Source organism: Protopterus annectens, chromosome 8.part0 (assembly GCF_019279795.1).
Source record: "Protopterus annectens isolate FY-2018-M chromosome 8.part0, PAN1.0, whole genome shotgun sequence".
In the NCBI taxonomy this organism is placed as follows: Eukaryota; Metazoa; Chordata; order Ceratodontiformes; family Protopteridae; genus Protopterus; species Protopterus annectens.
The window spans coordinates 1797990765-1798016907 of record NC_056741.1 but is presented as its reverse complement, the minus strand read 5'-3'; the positions used below and the strand labels follow the sequence as shown (position 1 = coordinate 1798016907).

Below are 26143 nucleotides of genomic sequence, written 5' to 3'. Positions count from 1 at the left end.
CGTTTCATTTGTACCAATATTAAGTCCTAAAGAGAAGATATGTTTGTCACACCAATTATGAGCATCTTGTTGACAGAAACTGGGAACCTTTTAGTAATTTGGTGAACTGCTTCTAGAATCTATCCTAATATATTGGTGATAAATCCAAGAACTTGAAGTGAATGCAAAGTCTGAGTTAAAATAAACCAAACAAAACTGAAAACACACTTCTCATGAAAAAAATGAAAACTGGCACAAATTGTGCTTAAGTTGAGTGGTTTTGTTCTTTTTAGTGAATAACCAAGAATTAGAAGTTATGTACCTACCATAACGTTCCATGTTAGTTGTCTTCTCTCGCCTTCTTTCTTGCTGGATGGGTTCGGAGCCGATCCTCGGCTCCGACTCGGCACTTGCTTTAGCTTGAGAACTCCTTTTACCAGCTCGAGGCAACCCTATATCCCATGATGCAAGGCGGAACTACCTCAGATCTCGTTTGGTAGCTAACCTACCCTGCTAAAGACTATCCTAACATCATTAGGAACATAAGTTCCTAAAAGAAGTCCTCATATGAAGGCTCAGGAGGAAACAACCTAATAGGAACTCTTCAAGATCTGTCCAGGCCAGGGGGAAGGAGGGAGGGCCTTAAGAAAGAAGGCGAGAGAAGACAACTAACATGGAACGTTATGGTAGGTACATAACTTCTAAATGTTAAGTTGTCAATCTCGCCTTCATTCTTGCTGGATGGGACTGCGTCCCTAGCACCTGTATCCCGGGTGGCTCAATGGAACAGACTCTTGAGAACAGTGGAACCAAAACTGGCCCTATCTCTGGAGGCCAAGTCCAACTTGTAATGAGAGACAAAGGTATGAGGCGTGGCCCAAGTAGCTGCTGCACAAATGGTATCAATGGGTAGTCTATCCTGAAAAGCTGCAGAAGTGGATAGACTCCTGGTTGAGTGTGCTTTTGGCTTAGAAGATAGTTGTTTGCCTCTGAGAGAGTACACATAGGAAATGGTGGAAGTCAACCATCTGGATAAGGTCACTTTAGAAACTGGAAGACCCATCCTGTTTTCTGCATAGGAGACAAATAATTGGTCCGATTTTCTAAATTGTTTAGTTCTATGCAAATAGTACCTGAGCTGACGATGGACATCCAAAAAATGCAGTTTCTGTTCAGCTCTGTCGGAATAGTTTGGGAAAAAGACTGGTAGATCTATAGACTGGTTAATATTGGTTTGAGACACGACTTTGGGGAGAAAGGAAGGGTTAGTTCTTAATGATACCCTGTCCTTATGAAAAACCAAATACGGTGAACGAATGCAGAGAGCTTGAATCTCGGAAACCCTTCTTGCAGAAGTGACAGCCAGTAAAAATATAGTTTTCCAGGTCAATAACTTCAAAGAGCATGAAGCAGACGGTTCGAAGGGAGGTAGTATCAAGGATGCCAACATTAAGTTTAGATCCCATTGCGGAGGAGGATGCTTTATAGGTGGTTTTAGGAGAAAAACTCCTCTCAAAAAGGCCTTGCATAATCTATGAGACATAATGTTATTGTCATGCAAGCCAACATGATACTTGGAAATGGCAGCCAGTTGTACTTTGACTGTAGAAGACGAGGATCCTGAATGAAAAACCTCCGCCAGGAAATCTAAAACAGAATGTACAGGAGCAGTAAAGGGATCAATATTTCTGGAGTTTGCCCAAATAGAAAAACGTCGCCACTTGCTAGCATAAACAGTCCTAGTGGACGACTTCAAAGAAGACACTAAAATGTCTCTGACTGAGTCAGAAATCATCGGTAGCCTGGCTAAGGAAGGAAGTGGAGCAACCAAGCAGTGAGGTTGGGAGAATGAATGGCCCGGTGCTGCTGACCCGACTGGTGGATCAAGAGATCCGGAACTGGGTCCAGATGCCAGGGCTGCACCAGAAGGTGACGATGCAGAGATGGAAACCAAATTTGTCGAGGCTAATATGGAGCAATGAGGATCAATTTGGCTCTCAAAATGGTGGCTTTCTGAATGACTTGTGGAATCAAGGGAAAGGGAGGAAAAGTGTACAGAAGTCCCCGAGGCCAATCCTGGGTTAGAGAGTCTCTCAGGGGATGGCCTGGAAGGGGAAAGAGAGTGAAATAATCTGGGCACTTGTTGTTTTGAGGAGTAGCAAAAAGATCGCAACAAGGAGTGCCCCACTTCAGAAAAATCTGATCCACTACAGATTGATTGAGAGACCACTCGTGAGGCATCAGAATAGATCTGCTCAGCCTGTCCGCCAATAGGTTGGACCTGCGAGGATGTGCGTTGCTATCAGAAACCGCTGAGAAGAGATCGCCCATTGCCAAAGTCTGAGAGCTTCTCGACATAACGGATAGGACCTGGTTCCGCCCTGTTTGTTGATGTACCAGACTACGGACATGTTGTCCGTTTGTACTGCAATAGTCCCCGTGGGAAGAAAGTCGTCGAGGGCTTGCAACTTTAAAAGCACTGCTCTCATCTCCAGGACATTTATGTGCAGATGGTATTCTATGGGTTGCCACGTCCCGTGGACCATCCTGCCCTGATAATGCCCCCCACCCGATCAGAGAGGCATCCGTAGTGACTGTGGCAACTGGAGGAGGGGGAATAAAGGGTCGGCCCTGATGAAGAAGAGGGGAAGATATCCACCAGTCTAGATGAGCCCTGCACGACTGTGTGACTAAGATTTCGTGCCTCATCGGGAGACTGTGGTACGACCACTGCGTGAAAAGCATCCACTGCAGAAGACGCATGTGGAAGCGAGCCAGTGGTAGAAGAACAATGGCCGCAGCCATAAGACCTAGAACCTTCAGTATTAACCTGGCTTTGATCTTGTTGCTTTGCAATAGAAGCCGAACGAATTTTTGGATGTCCAGAATTCTTTGATCTGTTAGTCTGGCTAACATTTTGACGGTGTTTAATTCTGCGCCTATAAAGGTGATAGATTGGCAAGGCTGCAGAGAAGATTTTTCGAAATTTACTGAAATTCCCAAACTCCTGCAAAGCTGCAGAGTGTAGTCTCTGGTCTGAAGAAGTTGACACTTGGTGGTGGCGGAGAGGAGCCAGTCGTCCAAATAAGGAAACACCTGGAATCCTTGACGTCTCAGATGAGCTGTGACCACTGCCATGCATTTGGTAAACACTCTGGGGGCTGAAGTGAGGCCAAAGGGCAGGGCTCTGAATTGGTAATGACTGGTCCCTAGCGGCGGAGAAACCTTCTGGAGTGCCTGTGAATCTTTATGTGATAGTGCATCCTGGAGGTCTATAGAGCACATCCAGTTGTCCTTGCCCAGAAAGGGCAGAATGGGCTGAAGCGTGACCATCCGGAATCTTGCCTTCTTGACAAATCTGTTTAGATTGCTCAGGTCTAATATTGGTCTCCAATCTCCCGTCCTTTTGGGGACCAAAAAGAATCTCGCGAGTAGACGCCGGATCCTACCTGGTCTGCGGCACCGTCTGGCGGCTCTTTTTCTAGGAGTTTTGAAACCTCCTGTTCTGCCAAATCCCTTTGACCGGGTGAGATGTCTGGAAGGGATTGTAGAGGTCTGGAAACCTTTCGAAGGGGATTTTGTAACCCTCGGATATAATCGACTGTACCCACATCTCTTGTGATAGGGATTGCCAGGCTAGTGGGTACAGTGAAATTCTTCCCCCGACTGCCTCCAAGGGTGGACAGTCGGGCAACACCTCAGGGATGTTGAAAAGGCTTCTCAGGAAGAGACTCCCTGTTGCCTTGGTTCTGAGGACCCCCTGCCTCTAGGGCGTCTATTATTGTTACCCCCTCTGCCTCTGGGGGTAAACTGACCATGTGTGTCCGGTGTAGCTCCTTGGGCTTTACGGAACCACATCTTCCCCCCCTTCTGACCCTTGGGATATGGTCTAGAAGGAGTGGAAAATTGGACTCCCACGGCAGAAAGAGTTTTACCGTCCTGCTCACACCTGGTCAAGGTATCCTTCACCTGAGGTCCGAACAAAGCCGAACCATCAAAGGGGGTATTAGTGAAGGACGCCTTAAAGGGGTCCACAAAATTACAAAGCCGCATCCAGGCTTGGCGTCTAAGAGCAACTCTTGTGCCTGCGGCCCTGCTCGCTCCATCGGCCGCATAAGATATGAGCCGCATGGAGGAGTTAGATATGGAATTTAGGATAGCAAGCTGCGAGGCAATCTTTTCCTGAGCCCCAGCAGCAGAAGGATCCTGAACTACTTCACCCAGTTCTTTGAGAACATCTCATTGAAGCCTGGTGAAGTGACAAAGATAATTCAGCGAACGCATAGCAAAGGTCGCTGAAGAAAACATCCGCTTTCCATACCTGTCCATGGTCCTAGAATCCTTGTTAGGAGGATGGACAGGTACTGAAGGATCCACCAGTTCCTTCTTAGTGGCCGCCGCCACCATCATAGCATCCACAGAGACACCCTTGGAAAGGAACTGTTTGTCCGAAGGGGCCGTGATGAATTTGGATGGTCTTCTGGGGACAGGTTCCACAGAATCTGGAGCCACCCACGCCTTCCGAGCCACTACCTGCATAAGTGGGTCGAAAGGCGGAGATACCCAGGAGGTGGAGGGTCGGGATCCAAAAGCCTCCAGGTATACTGACTCATCCTCGGAGGGGTCAATGGAGGGCCAATTCCCCCTCTGTTTGAGGAGCTCAAGGATGTCTGAAAAGGAGACATCCTCAGAGGGGGACCGTGGGGAACCCTCCGACTCATCTAAGTTGGTATCAGATGTAGTAGACTCAGGGGAGTCTGTGTGTTTCCTCTTACACGTCCTCTTCCGAGGGGGTTCCCCTGCAGGATCAGGAGAAACCTTGGAAGAGGAGGAAATTCCCAGTGGGGAAACCTGGGGCGATGGATCCCTGGGCCTGTGAGCAAGAGGCTGGCAAGAGGCATCTGCAGGCACTGATGAGGGAGGAGCTAGAGGGATGGACCGTTGACCAGGCTCAGAGGCCAGGACACCCCTCATCACCTCAAAGGCTCTCCTCCCCGGGAGGCCGGAATATCCCCGCTCCGAAGAAACAGGAATTCCCAGCTCCAATGAGAGGGAAGGCTCCGAGGCCGATGTCGGCGCCGAGCTTACCAAAGCCGAAGCCCCGAGAGGGAGAGCGGGGTCGGACAAGGGTCCGATGCCACTAGCCCCCGGAGCCGACAGTGGAAACCCGGCGACGGATCCCTCCAAGGAAGGCCTCAAGGAGGAGATCGGAGCCGAGGGCGCCGGAGCCGAAGGATGTATCGGCTCTGGCATCGAAACAGTCGCTGTCCCGAAGCTCCGGCTCCGAACTCTGGTGTGGAGTCGGAGGAGGAAGTTCAAGGGTAAGGCTATAGCGAAGTCTGTTGAGACGGGCTATGGAGCATTTGGGCCAGTGCCTGAGACTTCAACAGCCTGCTTACCACCCTCTCTAAGTCGTGGTCAGACAGCCTGGAAGATCTCGAAGATCGGCTCCGATGGCTCCGCTCCGACAAAGAGGAGACCCGGGCGAATGGATACTCAGTATCGAAGGGGACCGAGATCTCTTCGGTCGAAGCCATCGGGCGAAGTCCCTGAACTCCAGATGGAGCTGAAGGTTTCTCGGCTCGATGCTGGATAAAGTGTCGGCTCCAGCCGGAGCCGACAAAGCCACAAGAGACAAGGTATCGGAGCCAGCCGGCGCCGAACCTACTACTTTTAAGGTAGATGCATCGGTTCCAGCGGGCGATCTCGGCTCGACGGGCGGAGCCACCGGAGGAGGCTTGGATACTGAAGCCTGAGCCTTCGGTGGTTTAGAAGGTTTCCCAGACCCTGCTTTAGAGGGAGAACCTTCTGGCTTAAGTAAGCCTCGGAGGATAAGCTTATTCCTCCTTTCCTGCAGGACTCTCTGGCTAAAAGCGTGACACAAAGCACAGGAGTCATGCAGGTGCAAAGGCCCCAGGCAATAAACACAAGAAGTGTGACCATCTGTCAGAGACATTTTCTGACAGCACTGGTCACACTTCTTGAAGCCTGAGATCTTGCCTTCCCTAGACATATCCTAGGAGGAAGTAACACACACAAAACCCCAACAAACACACAAAATTAATCCCCTACACACAACACACACAGGAAGGGATTAACCAATAGGGTTTTAGGCCTAACTAAAACTTTATACTAAAGATTATAAAAAGGGTATAAAAGTTTGAAAACAAGGGAATAGGGTGGGCTGTAATTCACTACAGACTATACTATGACTAAAAAGGGGAAAATAAATTCCTAACTAAGCTTTTCTGATTTTACCAAGAAAATCACTTACCTCAGCTGGCAAAGGAGACCTCTTTCGCTAAGCGGCAAACGAGATCTGGGGTAGTTCCGCCTTGCATCATGGGATATAGGGTTGCCTCGAGCTGGTAAAAGGAGTTCTCAAGCTAAAGCAAGTGCCGAGTCGGAGCCGAGGATCGGCTCCGAACCCATCCAGCAAGAATGAAGGCGAGATTGACAACTTAACATCTTCATTATAACTATGTAAACAAGTGTGTTCCATAGATATACTCTCAAAATCACATGATGGACCAGATGACATGAACTCTTTTAGGAAACTGAATAATATGTTAAAAATTTGTATGGTGGTGGAATAAAGTAAGACTTACAGTGCAGGGTGCACTCAGACCCGGGGAAAGACATGCTGTTAACTCTTCTCCCTCTCAGCTTTGAAAAACAAATTTTTATTACTGAACCCACCTACCCTGACCTTTAAGTCACTTACAGAATAGTTTAGTTACCGGCCTGACTATAGCTACATGACTGGTTGTTTTTTGGCATCACTTCTGTGGTCCTGGTGGTTTCAGCCCCACTCTGTTTGCCCTCGCTGTGCTCAGGCTCACTCCACTCCCCTACCTTGCACCCATTCCCCACACACCTCAACTACATGCAAATTTATCCCTACTCCATATCAGATGACCCTCAGCTCCATACCCACTCTCCAATCAAATCCCACACAATACCACTCCACACCTTAACATACACTCCAGAGCATACCACATCATTAATCACACCCGCTTCCCCTACCAACTCTTATTTGAAGCCCCTTCTACCAGTTCTCTACCATATTCTACCTCTCGTCCTAATTAACCCACACCCTCGTCATGAACACTAGCCTCCTCCTGGGAATAAAATGATTGCCATTATGTCTTATGTCTTATACTCCCCATTCCCAACATCACAATACTCCTTTACTACTAATTTCCCTGCTCATATGTCTCTCCATAGCCTCCATGAGTACCTCTTATCACTTTCCACCCGCATATTACAACAATTTTAACTCCCCCACCCTACTCCTTACCACTACCTATCCCTCCAGACATATATTCACAACCCCACCCATCTACAGCCCATCCTTCATCCAGCTTACCTCACCTATTTATTATGTCTCACCATCCAAAAAAAAAAAAACAAGTCTCAGATTCCACTCCCTAATAATGCAACACCTCAAACCTATTACCACCATAGCAACCCAGTTACTACTGGGAGGTGATATTCACCCAAACCCCACCCCGGCAACAATCTCAAACAACACATGCAATTCCCACCTTCCATTTAAACGCAAACCCACTGACTTCCAAATACTCAATCTGAATATCAGCAGTATTATGAATCAAATACAAGAACTGCATTCCACCATCTCTTTATATAACCTTGACATAATACTCATTACAGAGATATGGCTTAAACTACATATCAAAGATAACTCCATAACCCCACTCGAATATAACATTTATAGGGTTGGCAGAGTGCACAAAAGAAGTGGTGGCATAGCACTGCTTCACAAAACTAACTTAAAACTTCAGCTCCTACGCAAAGAATCCTCAGACTTTAAAAATGCAGAAACTATATTTGCAAAACTCTTCTTAAATCAACACAAGCATCTAAACTTACTTGGGATTTATATACCCCCAGCCAACAACCTGACCACCCTAGAATCAATACTTCAATGGGCTTCCCATTCCCTTCCCCAAGAAACTATAGTGCTAGGCAATGTCAACATGGACTGGAACCCTATCCACTCTCCAACAGCCAGCTACAGTATAAACCTATATAACTTCACCCAACTCATACATTCACCCATACGTACTGATAAGTCCACAAAAAGGGAATGAATCCTCACAAAGCAGCCCAATACTGCCCATCAGTGCAGTACACTGCCCAACTCTCTCAGTGACCACAACCATACTTTTATCCTTAGACACAAACCTAAACCTAATAACGCCCCCACACTCCTGCAAACCCGTTCCCAAAAAAATTTCCCCACAGATCACTTTTTAGAAGCCTTAAAATTCTGTAACTGGTCTCCCATCAAAATCCTCCCACTAGATAAGGCTGTTGAATACTTTAACTCCACATTTCTAAACATCCTTAACCGCCTAGCCCCATCAGAACAATTAGGGTATGTAGTAACCCCATCCCCTGGCTTCAGAAAACCACAAGGGCCTTGCTTAGAGACAGGGACAAAGCTTGGAAAACCTGGCACCAACACAAAACACCCACAACTAGGCAAGCCTTTCTTGAACTCCAAAATAAGGCAAAAAATCAAGTTAAGATTGACAAACAAAATCACTATGTTTCCCTACAGAAGCAACACAGTACCAACCCACAAAAATTCTGGGCAGCAGTCAATAACATCCTCCAGCCCAGAAAAAACACCCCACCCCCATCCCAATATAGCAGGTACAAACTCAGACATAGCCTCCAGTTTCAACAACTATTTCACCTCCTCTATACTTAAACTCAGAAACAACACAAATCCCACCAACCTCCCACAATCCCCTAAACCCCCAAAAAAACACTACCCCCTTCTCATTCATGCCAATACCAACATCAACTATCCAGAAATTCTTAGCTAAACTCAAACCAACCACCCTAGCCCCTGACAATCTCTCGCTGAATACCTCCAACTTGCATCTAGGGCTATAGCTTACCCCATTTCACTACTAATTAATAGATTCATTACTGAGCACACCATTACATCCTTGTGGAAAACTTCATTCACCATTCCCCTCCACAAAGGTGGCCCCTCTACAGACCTTTCAAACTACTGTCCCACTGCAATCCTGTCACCCCTATCAAAGATTCTAGAAAGATAAATTCATCACCAACCTCTCACCCACCTTCTCTCCAGCAACCTACTATCCAAAACTCAACATGGCTTTTGCCCATCCCATAGCACCACCACTGCCCTAATTAACTTTACCAACACTACAAACTCCTACAGAAACCAAGGCAAACTAGTCTCTGCTATATTTTTAGACTTATCCAAAGCATTTGATATGGTTTCCCATAATAAACTCTTAACCTGCCTCTATGAACTCAACATCGACAACCCCACCCTGCTCTGGTTCAAAAGTTACCTAGACAACTGCCATCAGTCTGTCAAATGGCTTAACTATCTATCCTCCCCGCTTCCTGTCACACTAGGCATTCCACAAGGTTCAATTCTCGGCCCCCTTCTTTTTTAACATCTTTACAAACCAACTTCACTTAGCAACCACAACAGATAAAATAGTCCAATACACTGATGACACAACCCTAATCTGTTCTGCATCTGATATCCAACTTCTTCAACAAAAAGCCCAAGACTCCTTCACAGAGATAGGGAACTGGATAAATAAATCAGAATTGATATTAAACTCTAAGAAAATGTATGCTGTTCCACCCAACAAAGACTAATGACCTTACCTTCTCCATATTCTCCGCCAACAAGACCCACATCACCCCAGTCTCAGAGGCAAAATTACTGGGACTTACAATTGACCAGCAACTAAGATTCAACAAACATATATCCAAAACTATCTCCAAAGTCCACAAAAAGCTAGGCTCCCTCTATCCCTGCAAAAGGTACCTAACTCCCGAATCCTGAATTGCTATAGCCAGAACCCATCTCTTATCTACTTTTCTTTATGCATCCCCGGTACTAACAAACCTAAATAAAACTGACCTGAACAAACTTTCCACTTGCTACAACAAAATTGCTAGGTTCGCTACAAATGCCAAATCATGGTGCCAACTCAACCTAGCACACCAAATACTATACTAGCCTGAGAAAACCCCTGCCCTGACTGGCCTTCTAAACTTCTACAATTCTAATAGACAACTATGATCCAGTAATAAAGCCCTGATCGAAAACATTCCATGTAAAAACATCTCTGGAGAATCTCGCTTCCCTCATGAAGTTGCCAAAACATGGAACACCCTACCACCTGACCTCAGATTACAAAATTGGACTACCACTTTCAAAAACCTCCTTAAATCATGCCTCTACACCAACCACTTATGTAACTGCAATGGACCACCCTGAAGCCTCACCCTACTATAGTAGCTTATTCCCTCATGTTTCTGGTGTATACTAATGCTGTGCTCTGCCAATGCTCACTGCATGTATTGTACATACTGTTTTTTTTTACTGTGCTCTAACAATGTTCATTGTATATATTGTATATACTAGGTAAATTTCTGTACAAACATTGTACCTATGTTCATTCAAAGAAACTGCTATGTTCACATATTTGTATCTCCACTTTGTTCTATTAACTGTTTATAATTTTTCTATAGCATGTTTCCTAACTGTCATTATCATTTACACTTTGTAACCTACAACTGTTTATCATTCAGTACTCTCTATTTTCTGTAACTGTACTGAACTTTATTTTGTAGCTGTATGGAGCTTTTCTTCCCAGGGCTCTGCTGAAAATGGACACTAGCTGTCCAGTCGGACTATCCTGGTTAACAAATGTTAAATAAATAAATACATACATACATACATAAATATAAATCATATGTCAATAAGCATAAAAAAAGAATAACTATTCAGAGCTGAATAAAACAGTAATTGAATTCAGTTCAGAATACGTTTGAATAAATTGCATTTATTTAAACTGTATTTGCTCTAATATTGCCATACACTCAAGTGTGCTAGCTTGCACTGCACTTGAATTGTTTTCAGTGCTGTATTAGCTGCTTTTCTGTAAAAAAAAAAAAATTCTAAGCTTATTTCCTGCCTTTCCTGAAACTAGTCTAGTCCAGATACAGATTTGCTGTATCCAGGAATGTTTGTAAGCTTCTGAGCCCCCCCCCCCTGTAAGGGCTTCTGCGTTGGAGGGAAGCCTTGTAGCTTATCATTGGGAGTGGTAAGCACTACGTAGCCTATCTACCACAAGAGGAGTGGTTTCTGGCCCAGAAATTGTAGTTATTGGCTGTTTGGGCAGTTTTCCATCTCTTTTAACTTTTCTAGTTTAAAAGCCTACGTTTGAGCTGGTTTCCCACTTCTCCTGTAATTCTCTAGTCCAGATACAGATTTGCTGTATCTAAGACTATTTGCAAGCTTCTGAGCCCCCCAAGCCTTTCTGTGTTGGGGAAGCCTTCTACTTTATCAGTGGGAGTGGTAAGCACTAGGTAGCCTATCTACCATAAGAGGAGTGGTTTCTGGCCCAGAAATTGTGGTTTATTGGCCGTTTGGGCATTTTTTTCCATCTCTTTCAACTTTCTGGTTTAAAAGCCCACATTTGCGCTTGTTTCCTGCCATTCCTGTAACTAGTCTAGTCCAGATACAGATTTGCTGTATCAGGGACTGTTTGTGAGCTTCTTAGCCCCCAAGCCTTTCTGTATTGCAGGGAAGCCTTCTACCTTATCAGTGGGAGTGGTAAGCACTAGGTAGCCTATCTACCACAAGAGCAGTGGTTTCTGGCCCAGAAATTGTAGCTTATTGGCTGTTTGGGCAGTTTTTCCATCACTCTCAACTTTCTGGTTTAAAAGCCCGCGTTTTACACTTGTTTCCCACCTTTCCTGTAACTAGTCTAGTCCAGATACAGACTTGCTGTATCCAGGACTGTTTGTAAGCTTCTGAGTGGTGCCAAAGTCTGTTCTTCAATTTTTCCCTTAGATCTACTAGTTCTCTCCTCTCTTGCACTTTTACTAGCTTATTAGTCTAGCACTTTACCAGACTTCTTGTAGCAATTATTGAAGCCCACAAAAGTGCTACCAGCACTAAATGTTCTACAAGGAAACAAATCCAGTACTTATTATTAATGCCCACCCCTCCAGGCATTTCTAAAGGTCAATTCCCTGTGCTTTCTCCTATTAACCTGGTGAACTTGGGCATCCTGAGGCAATTTAACAACTGTCTCATGTACACTGACAACCCTCTCCTCTTACCTCCCAACATTCAGACATGCAACAGATGCACTTATATATCCAAATTGGAAGCCATGCACTCTCCAGCCAAGACCAGAATAGCTGGTCAAGAGGAGAAGGTCAACACTTACACCACACCACATGGAACACATAGCCCTCCAGAACACACACCAGCACTGCCTTCACATAAAAACACAAACCGCACACCCACCTTCATGGAGGCTCTCAATAAAAATCTACCCAAACTTTAGAGACCTCCAAGGCAGAAATGCATTTGACCACCACAACACAACACTAATCACGAAAAACATAACTCTCCTAAACAGTGTGCCACTCAACCAAAGCCCCTATGGCAAAACAGCATGCCCAACACACTAGTCATAGATGACTCGATAGTGAGGCACACTGACGTCCCACTCAATAGGCTGAGTAAGGAGAAAGTAACAGTCAGCTGCCTGTCAGATGCCAGGATGCACTACATAAAGCACACACTCAGGTCCCTCAACAACAGGTGCAAATATGACTCAATCATTGTACATGTGGGTGTGAATGACCTGAGACGTACCTCCCTGGACTACATGAAAAGAGACATGGAGGAGCTCTCAGATTATGTAGCCAAGGCGGGTATGACCCTAGCCCTGAGCAGCATCCTACCATCACCCAGAATGATACCACAGTACAAACAGAAAATGATTGATTTCAACAATTGGCTAAGTTTCTGGTGACATCCTAAGGGGATCCAGTATCTATCTGCCTGGGATGACATGGTTGACAGACCTCGATGCTTTGCCAGAGATGGCCTGCATCTGTCACCGCTGAGCTTCCGGATATTGGCCAAGGCTCTTGCCACCCCTATAGTGCCTTTTTAGGCGGTGTTCCAATGACCAAATTACCTTCATAACAGCTATAAACAAATGCAATCTGAGGGTCATGCTGCTCAACGCTAGATGTCTAAATCTCAAAATGCATTCGCTCGAAGCACTCCTTAAAATGTAGAACATTGACATTTGTGCTGTAACACAGACCTGGTTCAAGGCAGCAGAAAGTACCCCTACACTACCAGGCTATAACTCATTCCACACCTTTCGGCCCCAGAACTTGGACCGAATCTCCAAAGGCGGTGGTGTTTCCATATTCATAAAGGATGCACACACCTCCAGACTGGAAGCCCAACATAATGCATCAGAGATACTTCAGGTGTAGCTAACATTGGGTAAGACAGTGATTCAGGTTGTAGCTTTCTATAGGTCCCTGACCATGACCCAAGACTCACACTCCACATTTCTAAGCACCCTGGAGAATATTATAGTCCATCCTAACACTTTCATACTAGGCAACTTCAACTACCCCTCCATTAACTGGGAAAACTATTCATGTACCAATACACTTACCCAACGTTTCCTGGAGTTCATTAATTCCAATGCCCTGGAACAGCTCATTCTTACCCTCACTAAAGGTAGCAACATCCTTGACCTGTTCATTACTAACATGGGCGACCGTTGCTCTACACCAGTAGTCAGCTCCTCCCTGGTTAGATCCAATGACAAACTAATCACCTTGGAAATCCACATCCCTCCCACCCCCGCAAAGGTAACCTCCATGAAAAACTTCTAGAAAGCTAACTTTGGGCTCCTAAAAACAGAGGTGGCTAACTTCACAACAATTATGCAAATGGAGAATAGTTGGATGACTGCTGAATCATACACCTATGCACTGTATGAGCACGTACACAAATACATGGATCTGGCCATACTGAACCAAGATGCTCTCCTCCAAAAAAAGGAAGCCAATCTGGTGGTCTCCTGCCATAAACAAACTCTACAACAGAAGGAGGAAACTGATGCGGAATATGGTGAAGTCCCAAGACTGGAAAAACTCCTTTATCAGCCTCAACAAAAAGTTCAGATTCCTCATCAAATCCTCTAAAGCTAGCTATGAAAACAGAATTGCAGCAGATAGTAAAGACAACCACAAGGCCTTCTATAGTTATGTAAAGAATTTCCACGGCAATACCCAGATTTGCTCTGAGATACTGCATAATGGTACCTCCTATACCGAGCCAACAGATATTGCCAATATACTGGCCGAAAGATTCAGTGCCAACTTTACCCCTCCCCCCCAAAGGACCAATCACAATACAAGTAGATTACCAGGCACCCTTGTATTAATGCTGCATAGGTTAAAATAGCACTGTCCAAGGCCAAGAAAACAGCTTCTATGGGACCTGACAATATCCCTGACTGTGTTCTACATGAACTACAGAGTGAACTGGCACCTCACCTGTGTGCCCTGTTCAATCACAGCCTCTCCTCAGGCTTTGTCCCTACCGAAGGGAGCACTCTACAGTCATCCCACTCCACAAAGGAGGAGCGACTACAGACCCTGGGAACTATCGCCCCATTAGCCTGATGAGTCTGATATGCAAAGCTATGGAACGCATCATCATGGACCTAATAAACAAGGATACGGGGAATCTCCAAACTCTGGATCCCACACAGTTTGGTTTTGCGAAAGGTAGATCGTGTCTGCTCAACTTGGTTGACTTCTTTGAGTCAGTCACCAGAGCTGTGGATGAAGGCAAGGTGGTTCATACAGCTTACCTTGATCTGGCCATGGCTTTTGATACCATTCCCCACTCAGGAATCAAAGAAAAACTCACTAAGCTAGGCATCAACCCCTACGTCACTAGGTGGGTTGCAAATTGGTTCACAGATAGAACCCACACTGAGCTGTTCGACATGCTCCACTTAAAGAAATCCCAATCCCTCAGAGCCACACACTCCAGGGATCTAAACCTTGTCATCACAATAAACAAAACATGCTGGAGGGATAGGTTCCTGACCCAGAGACTCCCCATACTCTGGAATAGACTGCCCATACATGTCAAGCAGAGGGCTCCTTGGCCCTCTTCAAAAGGAACCTTGATGGTTGGATGGGAGATAGGAAATTCACCCCGGGGATCACGTCAGTTGCCCTGCTAGACAAGGGTCCAGGGAAATAAATACTGCGGGAAGAAATATCCAGGGAATTGTTATGGCTAGGCTTGTATAGGCCCTAGGGCTGATAGCCTAGTACCAATCTATGAACCTATGAAATTAGCTGACTCCAAGTCAGACTGCCAACTGGTAACGAGTGGAGCACAACAGGGTTCAGTCCTGGGTCCTCTCCTGTTTGGACTCTACTTCTCTGAAGTCCAGGCCAATATGAAGGGACTCTGGCTGACAATGTTCGCAGATGATTGCAAGTTGGGAGCTATTATTAACTCCCCAAGTGATGCTGACATCCTGCAGAATGGCCTCACTAAGACCAACGACTGGTGTCAGAGCCATGGCCTTAAGCTCAATGCCAAAAAATGTGTCGTCATCCCCTTTGGGAAAAACTCGGTTCCCATGAATTACCACATTGATGGTAGTCCACTGACCACAGAAGGCGTTAGAAGAGATCTGGGAACATAGGTTAACAGCAGGCTCTCTTTTGATCACCACATTGCCACTGTGGTCAGAAAGACCTTCTGTGTGGCACATCTCATTACTAAGGGTTTTGCATCCAGGAAGAAAGAGGTCATTGTCGCCCTCTACTCTTCCCTCATTAAGCCAATCATCGAGTACAATACCCCATTTGGCATGTACCTCACTAGACACCTGCAACAATTGGAGAGGCCGCAAAAGTACCTCACAAAGAGGATCCTAGACCTTAAACACTTGTCCTATATGGACAGACTCAAAAAAATCCAACTATTCTCCGTCTCATATTGCCTGCTTACAGGCAATCTCTGCTTGACTTACAAAGCCATGTCTGACTCAGCTCTGTTAGAAATGCTACATCTAAAGAAATCTCAATCCCTCCACACCACATGCTCCAGAGACCTCAATCTCATTACCACAGTCAACAGAATGTACTGGAGGGACAGGTTCATAACCCAGAGACTGCCCATGCTATGGAATAGACTTCCCATACATGTCAAGCATAGAACCTCGCTAGCCCTCTTCAAGAGAAATCTTGATGAGTGGATGAGAAATAGAAAATTCACCCTGGGGATAACTCCAGTGGCTCTGCTCGACAGAGGCACTGGGAACTAAGGTCAGGTGGCACGATGCCAGGGTAATCCTATGGCTAGGCTTGTAAAGGCCCCAGGGCCATTAGCCTAGTACACACCTATGAACCTAAGTATATCCTTATAGTTTTGTTTAAATATTTACAAAACAATTGTATAGTTTATTAATTAATTACCTTTATAACTTTTACGCCTTTAAAAGGCATGTACTATTAATAACTCCATTTAACCCTGGTATTTTGTCTGCATTAAAAAGAATTTACCATTTCACTTATATATATTCTAACACAGAGTTAGTGTCACTGTTGACTACCTTAAATGCTATGTGATCCAACACAAAAAAACCCAAAACTTTTTTAAATCTTGCATATTTGGCTAAGGCGTTACTATAGTCAAAACACCTTGGTTAAAAAAAAAGTTAATATTAAATGGCTCTAGTCTAGGTCACAGCTGAATAAGTTCTATCTGGCTCATCTTAACCACCCTATTAGCAACATTAATAAATAACAGCAAAAAATCAGGAATACTCCTTTTTTCCGCCTCCTAACTATCATTACACCTAATTATAACTTTATCCTAATTACAAACCCTGAATCTTTAGCTGCTGTCTTGTTCTACCCACCTTCCTCAGTACTGTTTACATATCTGAAATGCTTTCTTTCGGCTAAACCTCATTCTGCCAATGCCAGTATAAGAGACACCTGTGAATTTCTCTTACTGTATATACTTCTTTTCATTCTTATTGTAACTTAGTCTGGCAAGCTTCATTTGCTATAACCTTTGGACATAACAATTGATATTTGCTTACAAACTTGTATAGCTTTTTTTCTTGAATGTACAATGTATTTTTGAACTTTTTACTTGCTTATCTTTTATTGAGAATACTTTTCTTCTGTTCCTGTTAAACTTGTACTGTGAATATGTATCACTTGTGACTGTGGAGCTTTTTTCCCCTGGCCTCTGCTGAAAAAAAGGCTTAAGCTCAGTCAGACTAACCCAGTCAACAAATGTCAAATAAATAAATAAATATCAACAGGTCAGGCAGCTTGGAACCTGATTGTAGTGTCTTATTTGTCAGCTGGTATCCCAGAAGTACAGCAAACACTATCTACATGTAGTTCTGCAGTATCAGTACTAGTATGATAGAACACACCTGGTGAAGGAATAGAACCCCCAACCTTCTGAACTTCAAACATCAAAAAAGAGTGGGCAACCTATGTTTACACTAATATCATGCCTGGGCAACATATGTCCCTTTAAAATGCATTAGCCATTATGATTAATTACATCAGTGGCCATGCAAATTAACACCGTGCAGAAGAATATTTTCTCATTGTTTTATTTTTAGCTATGTTCACTGTAGTTCCTTGAGGTAGCATATAAAAAGTTTTCCTTACAATTCAACAGTGTATAGACAATTTTAATTTGCAAAAAGAAATGGAATCAAATGTATGATAAAGTTGGGCATATATGAATATTTGCCAATGCAAACTCAACCTTTTATAATGTACCATCTTGCAACAAACTAAATAAATAGTCCTGTAACTTGGAACATTCAATCACTGTTTACCTTCTGGCAGTTAACTGACATGCTTGGGGACAAATCTTCAGTCATATGCTCCCTCAGATGTTAACAAACAACAGCAGAGGACTGAAAATAAGTGTTAACACTACAAAGTGCTTTCCCGGCTCATGATCAACTACCTTTCTGCTCTCTAATCTGTTTAATCTATGACCCAATATCTGCTACTTTTCTTCTGCTGCCTAAACATTGCTCTCAATTGCAGCTGCTTAAATGTAACTGATATTCTCTTACATGATCCCCTTCGTATGTCAGACAGTATGGCTGTTTTGCCAATGATTTGCTGCAGTAACTGCTAAAAATATAAAAACATCAGCAAAGGGCAGTCACATCTTTTTTCAGTTTCAAAAATATTTCAAAATAAATGATGTTGACTGTTCTTTGATGTTGACATTACTACTTCTATAACTGTATTCCCTTTTTAACGTATAGGATCTGCCCTGTTCTAACATGAAAATGGGACATTTAACTTAATGGAAATAGCCTAATTACCAAAATGAAATAAATATATAAAATAAGGAATTTTTGCTTTATTGTCAAATTGGAATGTACACTGTTTCTGCAGGTTGTATTTTCTATGACAGGCTGATCAACTTTAATGAATAAAATGAAGTCTGTGCTATAAAGATAGATACTTAAGAAGGGTGATTACTTTCTCTGTATAGCAAGTAGTTTTAACAGTTATATATTCACTGAATACTGTGAATCTCAAAGAAGTACTTGTCTTTGCTGTAAATACAGAAAGGTTTTGTTTGCCTTTGAAAGACACGGTGAATGGTTATCAACCAACCATCCATGCCCCACCCATTTATATCCTGTGCATGAGTGAATTAACATTATTTCCAAAGAACTTTAAAGAAACTGTAACGTATTTAGTAATGCACCATTTGAGCACATGAAGCTTTTTTTTAATGTTAACATTTTCAGCTACTTGTATAAGTGTAAGGTGACTTACATGATTAGAACATAACAGTAAGGCATATTGCTTTATTTTTAGTACATCCTGTATTGTATTTTCAAGAATCCTGTCTGTCATACTAGATCACACCCTATGATAATATTTTGGAAGTAAATACGCACACGTACACATATGTACACACAAACACACACAACGGTGCACACATACATTTTTTATATAACTGTGAATTTCTGATGCTGAGATATAAATTAAAACATCAAAAGGTTAAACTAGCTATTTTCTACAGATCTTAACCAGCCACAGTTTACACAGCCTGTGTATAATGCTTTCTTAGTCAAAAGGAGTATACCAACAGTAAAAACTGCATTCAGTATAGAAATGTAACATAAACATTATATAGCGTGGAAAACTGCAGTCTTCCATCAGAATGTATCTAACTACACAGAATTGCTCAGAAACTATGGCCAACACTCAACAAGCTCTGACTTTTTGACAACAACAGTGAATTTCTGGCAAGAAAAAACTGATTTAGTAAACCATAAAACAAGTTATCAGGAAATATTCTAAACTTTCACACATTTTGCTTATCTAACTCCAGTGGGTGATTGTCTGCTACTTTGGATAACATTTTTTAAATAATATTTGTACGTTGACTGTCAAAGAAATTTACTTTCTAAGAGTTCAGAATTGACTCCATTATTTGTAAAATAAAATCTTACCAATAATGTAAGTATTTCCCTTTAGTTGTGTTCAGATACCCAGACCATTGCTGGAACTTTGGTTTAGTAGTTAAGCCAGGAAGAGTAGTAATTTCATCTGGGGAAAACTGAGAAAATACCATTTGCATCCACAGCAAAATGCAAAAAGCCAAAAGGTAACAAGTCCCTTTCATTTGGAAGTTCTGCACCAGCAAACACTGGTTCCCCTGAGAGAAATATGAGTGAATGAACTCCGTGCTGTAGCAGTATGGGAAGGAAAAGCAAACTGACTGCAAGAGCAGCCAAAGCAAACCACTCTTAACAGGAAGAGTTGCTTCTCAGGGCTGTCATATGACCACTTCTTGAAATGTATGAGCATATGACCTTGATACCGTACGCTACCTCTGCACATGGCACGGGTGTGTAGAAAACATTACAGACCAGTTACTGAGCCTTCATACTTAATAACACTGCAACTCATAAAATCAGTGTTAAACTGAAACAGGTATAGACATCTTTACTTACAGGCTATGAGGAAATTAGCATTTAAATTAGAAAAGCAACTGAAAACAAAACAAAAAACACAGATAATGTTTGACAGATGAAGCATTGTGTCCCTCCTTGCATATATAAAATAGGAATAAAAGCAGTAAGCCAGCTAATGGGAAATTCACCCCGGGGATCACTTCTGTGGCTCTGCTCGACAGGGGCACAGGAAAATAAATTTCTTGGGTGGCGAAAGCCAGGGTACATTTTTTGGCTAGGCTTGTATGGGCCCTAGGGCCGATAGCCTAGTACCTACCTATGAACCTATAAATTGGGCCTAGTTTATGATTTACTTATTTTCTTGGCATTCACGCATATCATTATCTATGGAGAAGATGGTTTCTGTCTTGTTTAACGGCTAAATATCAGGTGACCTCAAGTTTCATATTCCATTGGTAATCAGACCTTAGGACTGCATTACTCCTTAGTTAAAATTCACCTTGAGCTATGAAAATGTAATGTCATGAGATATAAAGTAACAATAAATAATTCAACAGTAGGTGACTGACATAGCAGTTTTTTTTTTTTGTTTTGTTTTTAACTTGTCTGGCAGTATAGCACAGAAGTTAAGGGTATAAAGTGCTAATGGGCTTCATATTGTAGTCTAGGTATTAAGTCCCTCACAAGTCGTTACACCAGGCAATACTCTGGGGTTGCCCCTGTCAAAGGGTATTTTTGCCTAATGAGCTTTTTTAGCTAATTAATGACTTAGACTTCCTCAACTAAGCTAAATTATTTTTAGCTCATGGTACAGTTAATTATGAAAGAATTAACTGGTGCATGTCTCATGATTTCCAGGTTCTGCCATCTTCTATTCCCACAATATGCCACTCTCTCCTATTGCCTTTATTGTCTGCTTCTTCACATTAGAAAATTAGAAAACTCCTACAAGCTCCCCTCAATATAACCAATTGCTTTCCTCTGTCAATATCCTCAAAACCTCTGTTTTATTATAGATGTAAAATTACCTCCTCTGAAGAAGAGAACAGAAGTATGGAGAGTTGTAGCATACACAGTAGTAGTAGTAGTAGTAGCAGCATGTGAAACATGAATTAGTGAGTGGGATGTCTAACATGGTTATGACCCATTTTCACTGGATGCCTCATGCATGAACAACAGCTCCAAAATGTACAAATAGTGACAAACTAAGAAAATTTTTCTTACATCAAGATCGTAGCTGTTTTGTGTATAAATGTACAATGAGGAAGATTGTAACAGGGTATTGATGTATTTTGTATCACTATATATACAATTTTTTCCCAGTAAACAAATGTCAAATAAATAAATATGTAAGCATAGACAACAAGGCATGGAATCAGGTAATCAAATATATCTTTAATGGTGTATTAGTAAATGTTAACAAATGATCAGCTTTAGTACTAAAAAAGTACAGTTTTGTACCTACCATAAATGTAGATGTTCGAAGATCCACATTGCTGCAGTCATAACCTGTGGGTAGTCCGCTGTCCTCGGTCGGCCCGAATACCAAAGTGTTAGACTGGCGTCGGTCATGGTCGCTTAGATCTGATGTCAGTACGCCGTGGTACTAAAGCGCATGACCGACGTCATATCCTCAGTCTTTCTTGCCCCAGATGTCAGAAGGCCTTAAAAAGAAAGGCCATAGCCAAAAAACAGAAAAAACATCCAACCACCCATGCACAAACAATATTTACACCCCAAACCACACAACCACCCCAAACTATAGAGGGGAAGGAGGGAGGGTAAATTGGACTGCAGCAATGTGGATCTTCGAACATCTACATTTATGGTAGGTACAAAACTGTACTATGTTCTTCATCTCACATTGCTGCAGTCATAACCTGTGGGTAGAATCCCAAAGCAAAGGTAAAGGGAGGATGGCAAAATCATAAAGCATTGGGAGGTGCTAACATGCCCTGCAAAACTGCAGTGGCAAACCCAGCCCTAGATTTGGAATAAAGAGGGAGATGGTAATGTTTAGAAAAAGTGTGCACTGAACTCCAAGTAGCTGCCTCCAAAATATCTTTAGTAGCTACACCCCTTAAAAAAGCAGTAGAAGTGGCAGTAGCCCTAGTGGAATGAGGTCTGATTCCAGCCGGAATCTCTTTACCATGATGAGAATAACAAAAAGCAATACAATGGCCAATCCACTTTGAAATAGTTTGTTTAGAAACAGGTTTCCCCTGAGAACCCAAAGCAAAAGAAACAAACAACTGCTGAGACTGTCTGAACCCTTTAGTTCTGCTCAAATAATAACGCAACTGCCTGTGAATATCCAAAGAGTGCAAAATTTTTTCCCCTTTATTTTGGGGATCAGCATAAAATGTAGGCAAATGAATAGATTGGTTCAAGGCTACATTTGAAACAACTTTAGGCATAAAAGTAGGGTTAGTATGCAGGGATACCCTATCCTTATGAAAAATCAGGAAGGGTTCAACTGCCATTAGAGCCTGTAATTCAGATACCCGTCTAGCAGAGGTAATGGCCAACAAAAAAGCAGTCTTCCAAGACAAAAACTTCAACTCAGCTGTAGCTGCAGGTTCAAAAGGAGGTAAAGTGAGTTTTTCCAACACAAAATTGAGATCCCAGGAAGGAGTAGGAGCTCTACGTGGGGGTCTTATGTTCTTTGCCCCTCTAAGAAATTGCTTAAACAAAGGATGAGAGAATAATGGTGGGTCACAGTCATAGTGAGCAGAAATGGCTGCAGCATGAACTTTTACAGAGGAGAAAGACAAACCTTTGTCTAGTAATTCTGTAAGATACTGAAGTGAAACACTCAGATTAGGTACTGAAACATCAAAGCTCTTTGCTTTGCTCCAAAGAAAAAATCTCCTCCATTTATCAGCATAAACTTTCCTTGTACTAGGCCGTCTGGCCTCCAAAATAACATTCAAAACTTGTTGAGGAAGCTGCGACCCTCCAGGGTCTAAAACAGAATATGCCAGGCTGTCAGATGTAGGGATTGTATCCTGACATTGAGAAAATGATTGCCTGCCTGGGACAAAAGGTGTGGAATTGATGGCAAAGGCCAAGGAGGCTCCCGTACTAAACTCCTCAGCAGAGGGTACCAGTGCTGACGTGGCCAATCTGGTGCTATTAGAATCATGGAGGGCTTGTCCTGTCTGACCTTCAAGAGCACCTTGGGAAGGAGAGGCAGAGGAGGGAAGGCATAGACGTGAAGATTGTTCCAACTGAATGATAGAGCATCCACTTTCCAAGCTTTTGGATGAAACATCTTTGTGCAAAACTTTGGCAGCTGGAAATTTAGTGGAGAAGCGAACAGATCTATGTCTGGAGTCCCCCAAATCACTGTCAACTGTCGAAATACATGAGGATCCAATTTCCACTCGTGGGGATCCACCATCTGTCTGCTCAAAACATCCGCTAAGGAGTTCTGTACTCCTGGCAGAAACCTTGCCTGAAGAGTGAGGTGCAAACTGAGAGCAGTCTCCCACAAAATCATAGCTTGCCTGCAAAGAGGGTACGAATGGGTTCCCCCTTGCTTGTTGATGTACCACATGACAGTTGTGTTGTCTGTTTGAATCAACACTTGTCCTGGGTGAAGTAGATCCTTGAAAGCCATCAATGCAAATTGGACTGCTAACATCTCCTTCATATTGATATGCAAATGTTGAAGTCTGGCAGGCCACATGTCTTGAACCCATTTTCCATTGAGGTGTTCTCCCCAAGCCTTGTCTGAGGCATCTGTCGTTAAGATCTGACTCGCCTCTGGTCGGGACACAGAGAGTCCCTTGTTTAGGTGACATTCCTGAGCCCACCACAAAAATTCCTTTTGAATGCAAGGTATTATCTGAATGACAGTGTCCAAATCGTGGCAGTGTTGAGTCCATACACTTTTGAGATACCATTGCAGCTTCCTCATATGCAGTTTGGCATTGGGAAGCACAAGAATACAAGATGCCATGAACCCCAAGGCTTGAAGGACTGTCCTTGCAGTCAGCCTGGACCGTTGAGACAATTGATGGAAGTAAAGAGTAAGATTTCTTTGCTTGTCCGGGGTCAAAAATGCCATCTGAGAGGCTGTATTCAGTCTCACACCCAGAAAGCACATGTCCTGAGAGGGTACTAGACTGGACTTTATTTCGTTCACAGAATACCCTAGGCACTTTAACACTGTCATAACATATTGTAGATGGTGAAGTAGCTTGTCTTTGTCTTGAGCAAGAATCAGGCAATCGTCCAAATAAGGATAAATTTGTATTCCTCTTAACCGTAAGAAGGCTATCACCGGAGCCAGAACTTTTGTGAACACCCTGGGCGCAGTAGATAAGCCAAAGGGCAATGCAGAGAACTGATAATGTAAAGTCCCAGCCCGAAAACGCAGGAATCTCCTGCAGCTGGGCCTGATAGGAATATGAAGATAAGCCTCTTTGAGATCCAGCGTTACCATCCAGTGATCTTTGCCTAGCAGAGGCAGGAGTTGTTGCAAAGTCAACATTTTGAATTTTGGAATGTCCAGGTATGTGTTGAGAATAGACAAATCCAGAATTGGCCTCCAAGTGTTTCCTTTCTTTGGTACAAGAAACAGGCGTGAATAAAATCCTAGACCCACTTCTGATGGAGGGACCTGCTGGATAGCCCCCATGTGTAGAAGTAAAGAAATCTGTTTGTGAGCCTCCACCCTTTGCTGAGGAGGGACGTCTGGCATGCCTTTGAAAAAAGGCAATGTGTGGAAATAAAACTTGTAGCCTCGGTTTATAATGTCCAACACCCATTTGTCCTGGGTAACTAAAAGCCAATTTTGCCTGAAAAGTGCCAACTTTCCTCCCAGAGGAGCTGCCAGACAAGAAGGATCGGGCAACTGAAGATGCAGGTCATTGGGTCTGTTTACGAAAGGACTGGCCCCTGCTCTCACCGGTAGACTGTGCAGGGGAACTCCACGTCCTAGGCCTGAAAGAACCCTGTGCATGAGCTCTGCCCCTACCACGTCTAGATCTACCCCTAGACTGTGAATCAGAAGAAGGGTAAGCCCATCCCTTAGTAGGCCAATTTCTGCTAAACTTAGGGGGCTGTACCTGTAAAAAATCCTTAACAGTCTGCATAGACTTAGCTTTGTCTTCCATTTTCTTCAAGACTGACTCCACAGGAGAACCAAACAAAACTTCAGACTGAAGGGGAGCATCCAAAATTCGAGCTTTAACATGCTCTGACAAGTTCTGATCCCTAAGCCAGGCGTGCCTACGAATAACAGATCCAGTGGCAGCCACCCTGGAAAAAGCCTGTAAAGCATCAAAACCACACTGCAAAGAATGCTTACCCACCTGATCAGAGGCATGAACCAAATCCTGTAATTCCTTACACTCTATGCCCTCTGCCAAAGCATCTACCTTAGATTTTAACTGACTAAGGAGAAAATTCTGGTACTTTAGCATATGAAACTGGCAATTCAAAGCCCTCATAGCAAGAGTGGAAGAGGTATACACTTTTTTACCCCACCTATCCAAAGCTCTAGAGTCTTTATCCATAGGAACTGGATTCTTTACAACAGAAGCCCTGACACCCTTAGGTCCCTGGCTAATAGTTTCTGGGTCAGCCCTCGGACTCTTATACAAATATTTATGAGCCTCTGGCACTCTGTAATACCTGTCTGGCTTAACCGGGGCAGGAGGCAAAGAATCTGGATTAAGGGAAGCCTCAGAGAAAACATCCTGAACAACATCCAAAACAGGAGGAATAGCCAAGGGCCTATGTTGTGGTAAAAACAAGAATTCCCTAAGCCTCTTTCGGGAATCTGAGAAATCCTGACCTTCCCATTTAAAATGCTCCCTCATAGAATGCAGGGTTTCTGAAAAAGAAAAATCCCCTGGAGGGGAAGCAGAAGGACTAGAATCCTCTGCGTCTGAATCAAAATAAGGAGGAAAATCCTGAATGTCTTCAGCCGAAGACTCTGAGTAATCTGAAGAATGTTCCAATCCTTCCCCCTCTGGCTCCACCCTAGGCCTCTTATCTGGAGGGGGCATAGAACCTCTGATCAAGGTAATCAAATCTTCTGCTATTTTAAGCATGTGTTTTTAGGTACAGAACTTGCAGAACTAGGACTGATGCCAGAGGAAGACGAACCAGGCCTGGCCTTGGAAGGTACCTTAGAGACAGAGGGAGAAGGCCTAACCACCTTATGTAATGAAGGGAGTACAGCAACCTGAGAGGCCCCCTCAGCCTGACCCGACTCCTGAGAGGCCACATCTTGCAAAATTAAAGGCTCCCCCTGAGACTCAGCTGAAACC

General features: G+C 43.4%; 1 protein-coding gene across 1 annotated transcript in view; it reads right to left on the bottom strand.

Moving 5' to 3' along the window:
- LOC122809647 (lysosomal protective protein-like) overlaps positions 1-19680 on the bottom strand; it is a 475524-nt gene extending 455844 nt beyond the window's left edge. Inside the window, exon 1 of the mRNA XM_044081292.1 lies at positions 19395-19680. Within this exon, the coding sequence (XP_043937227.1) occupies positions 19395-19567 (173 nt within the window). The 5' untranslated portion in view covers positions 19568-19680. The remainder of the gene's footprint in view (positions 1-19394) is intronic.
- Between the last annotated feature and the right edge of the window lie 6463 nt (positions 19681-26143).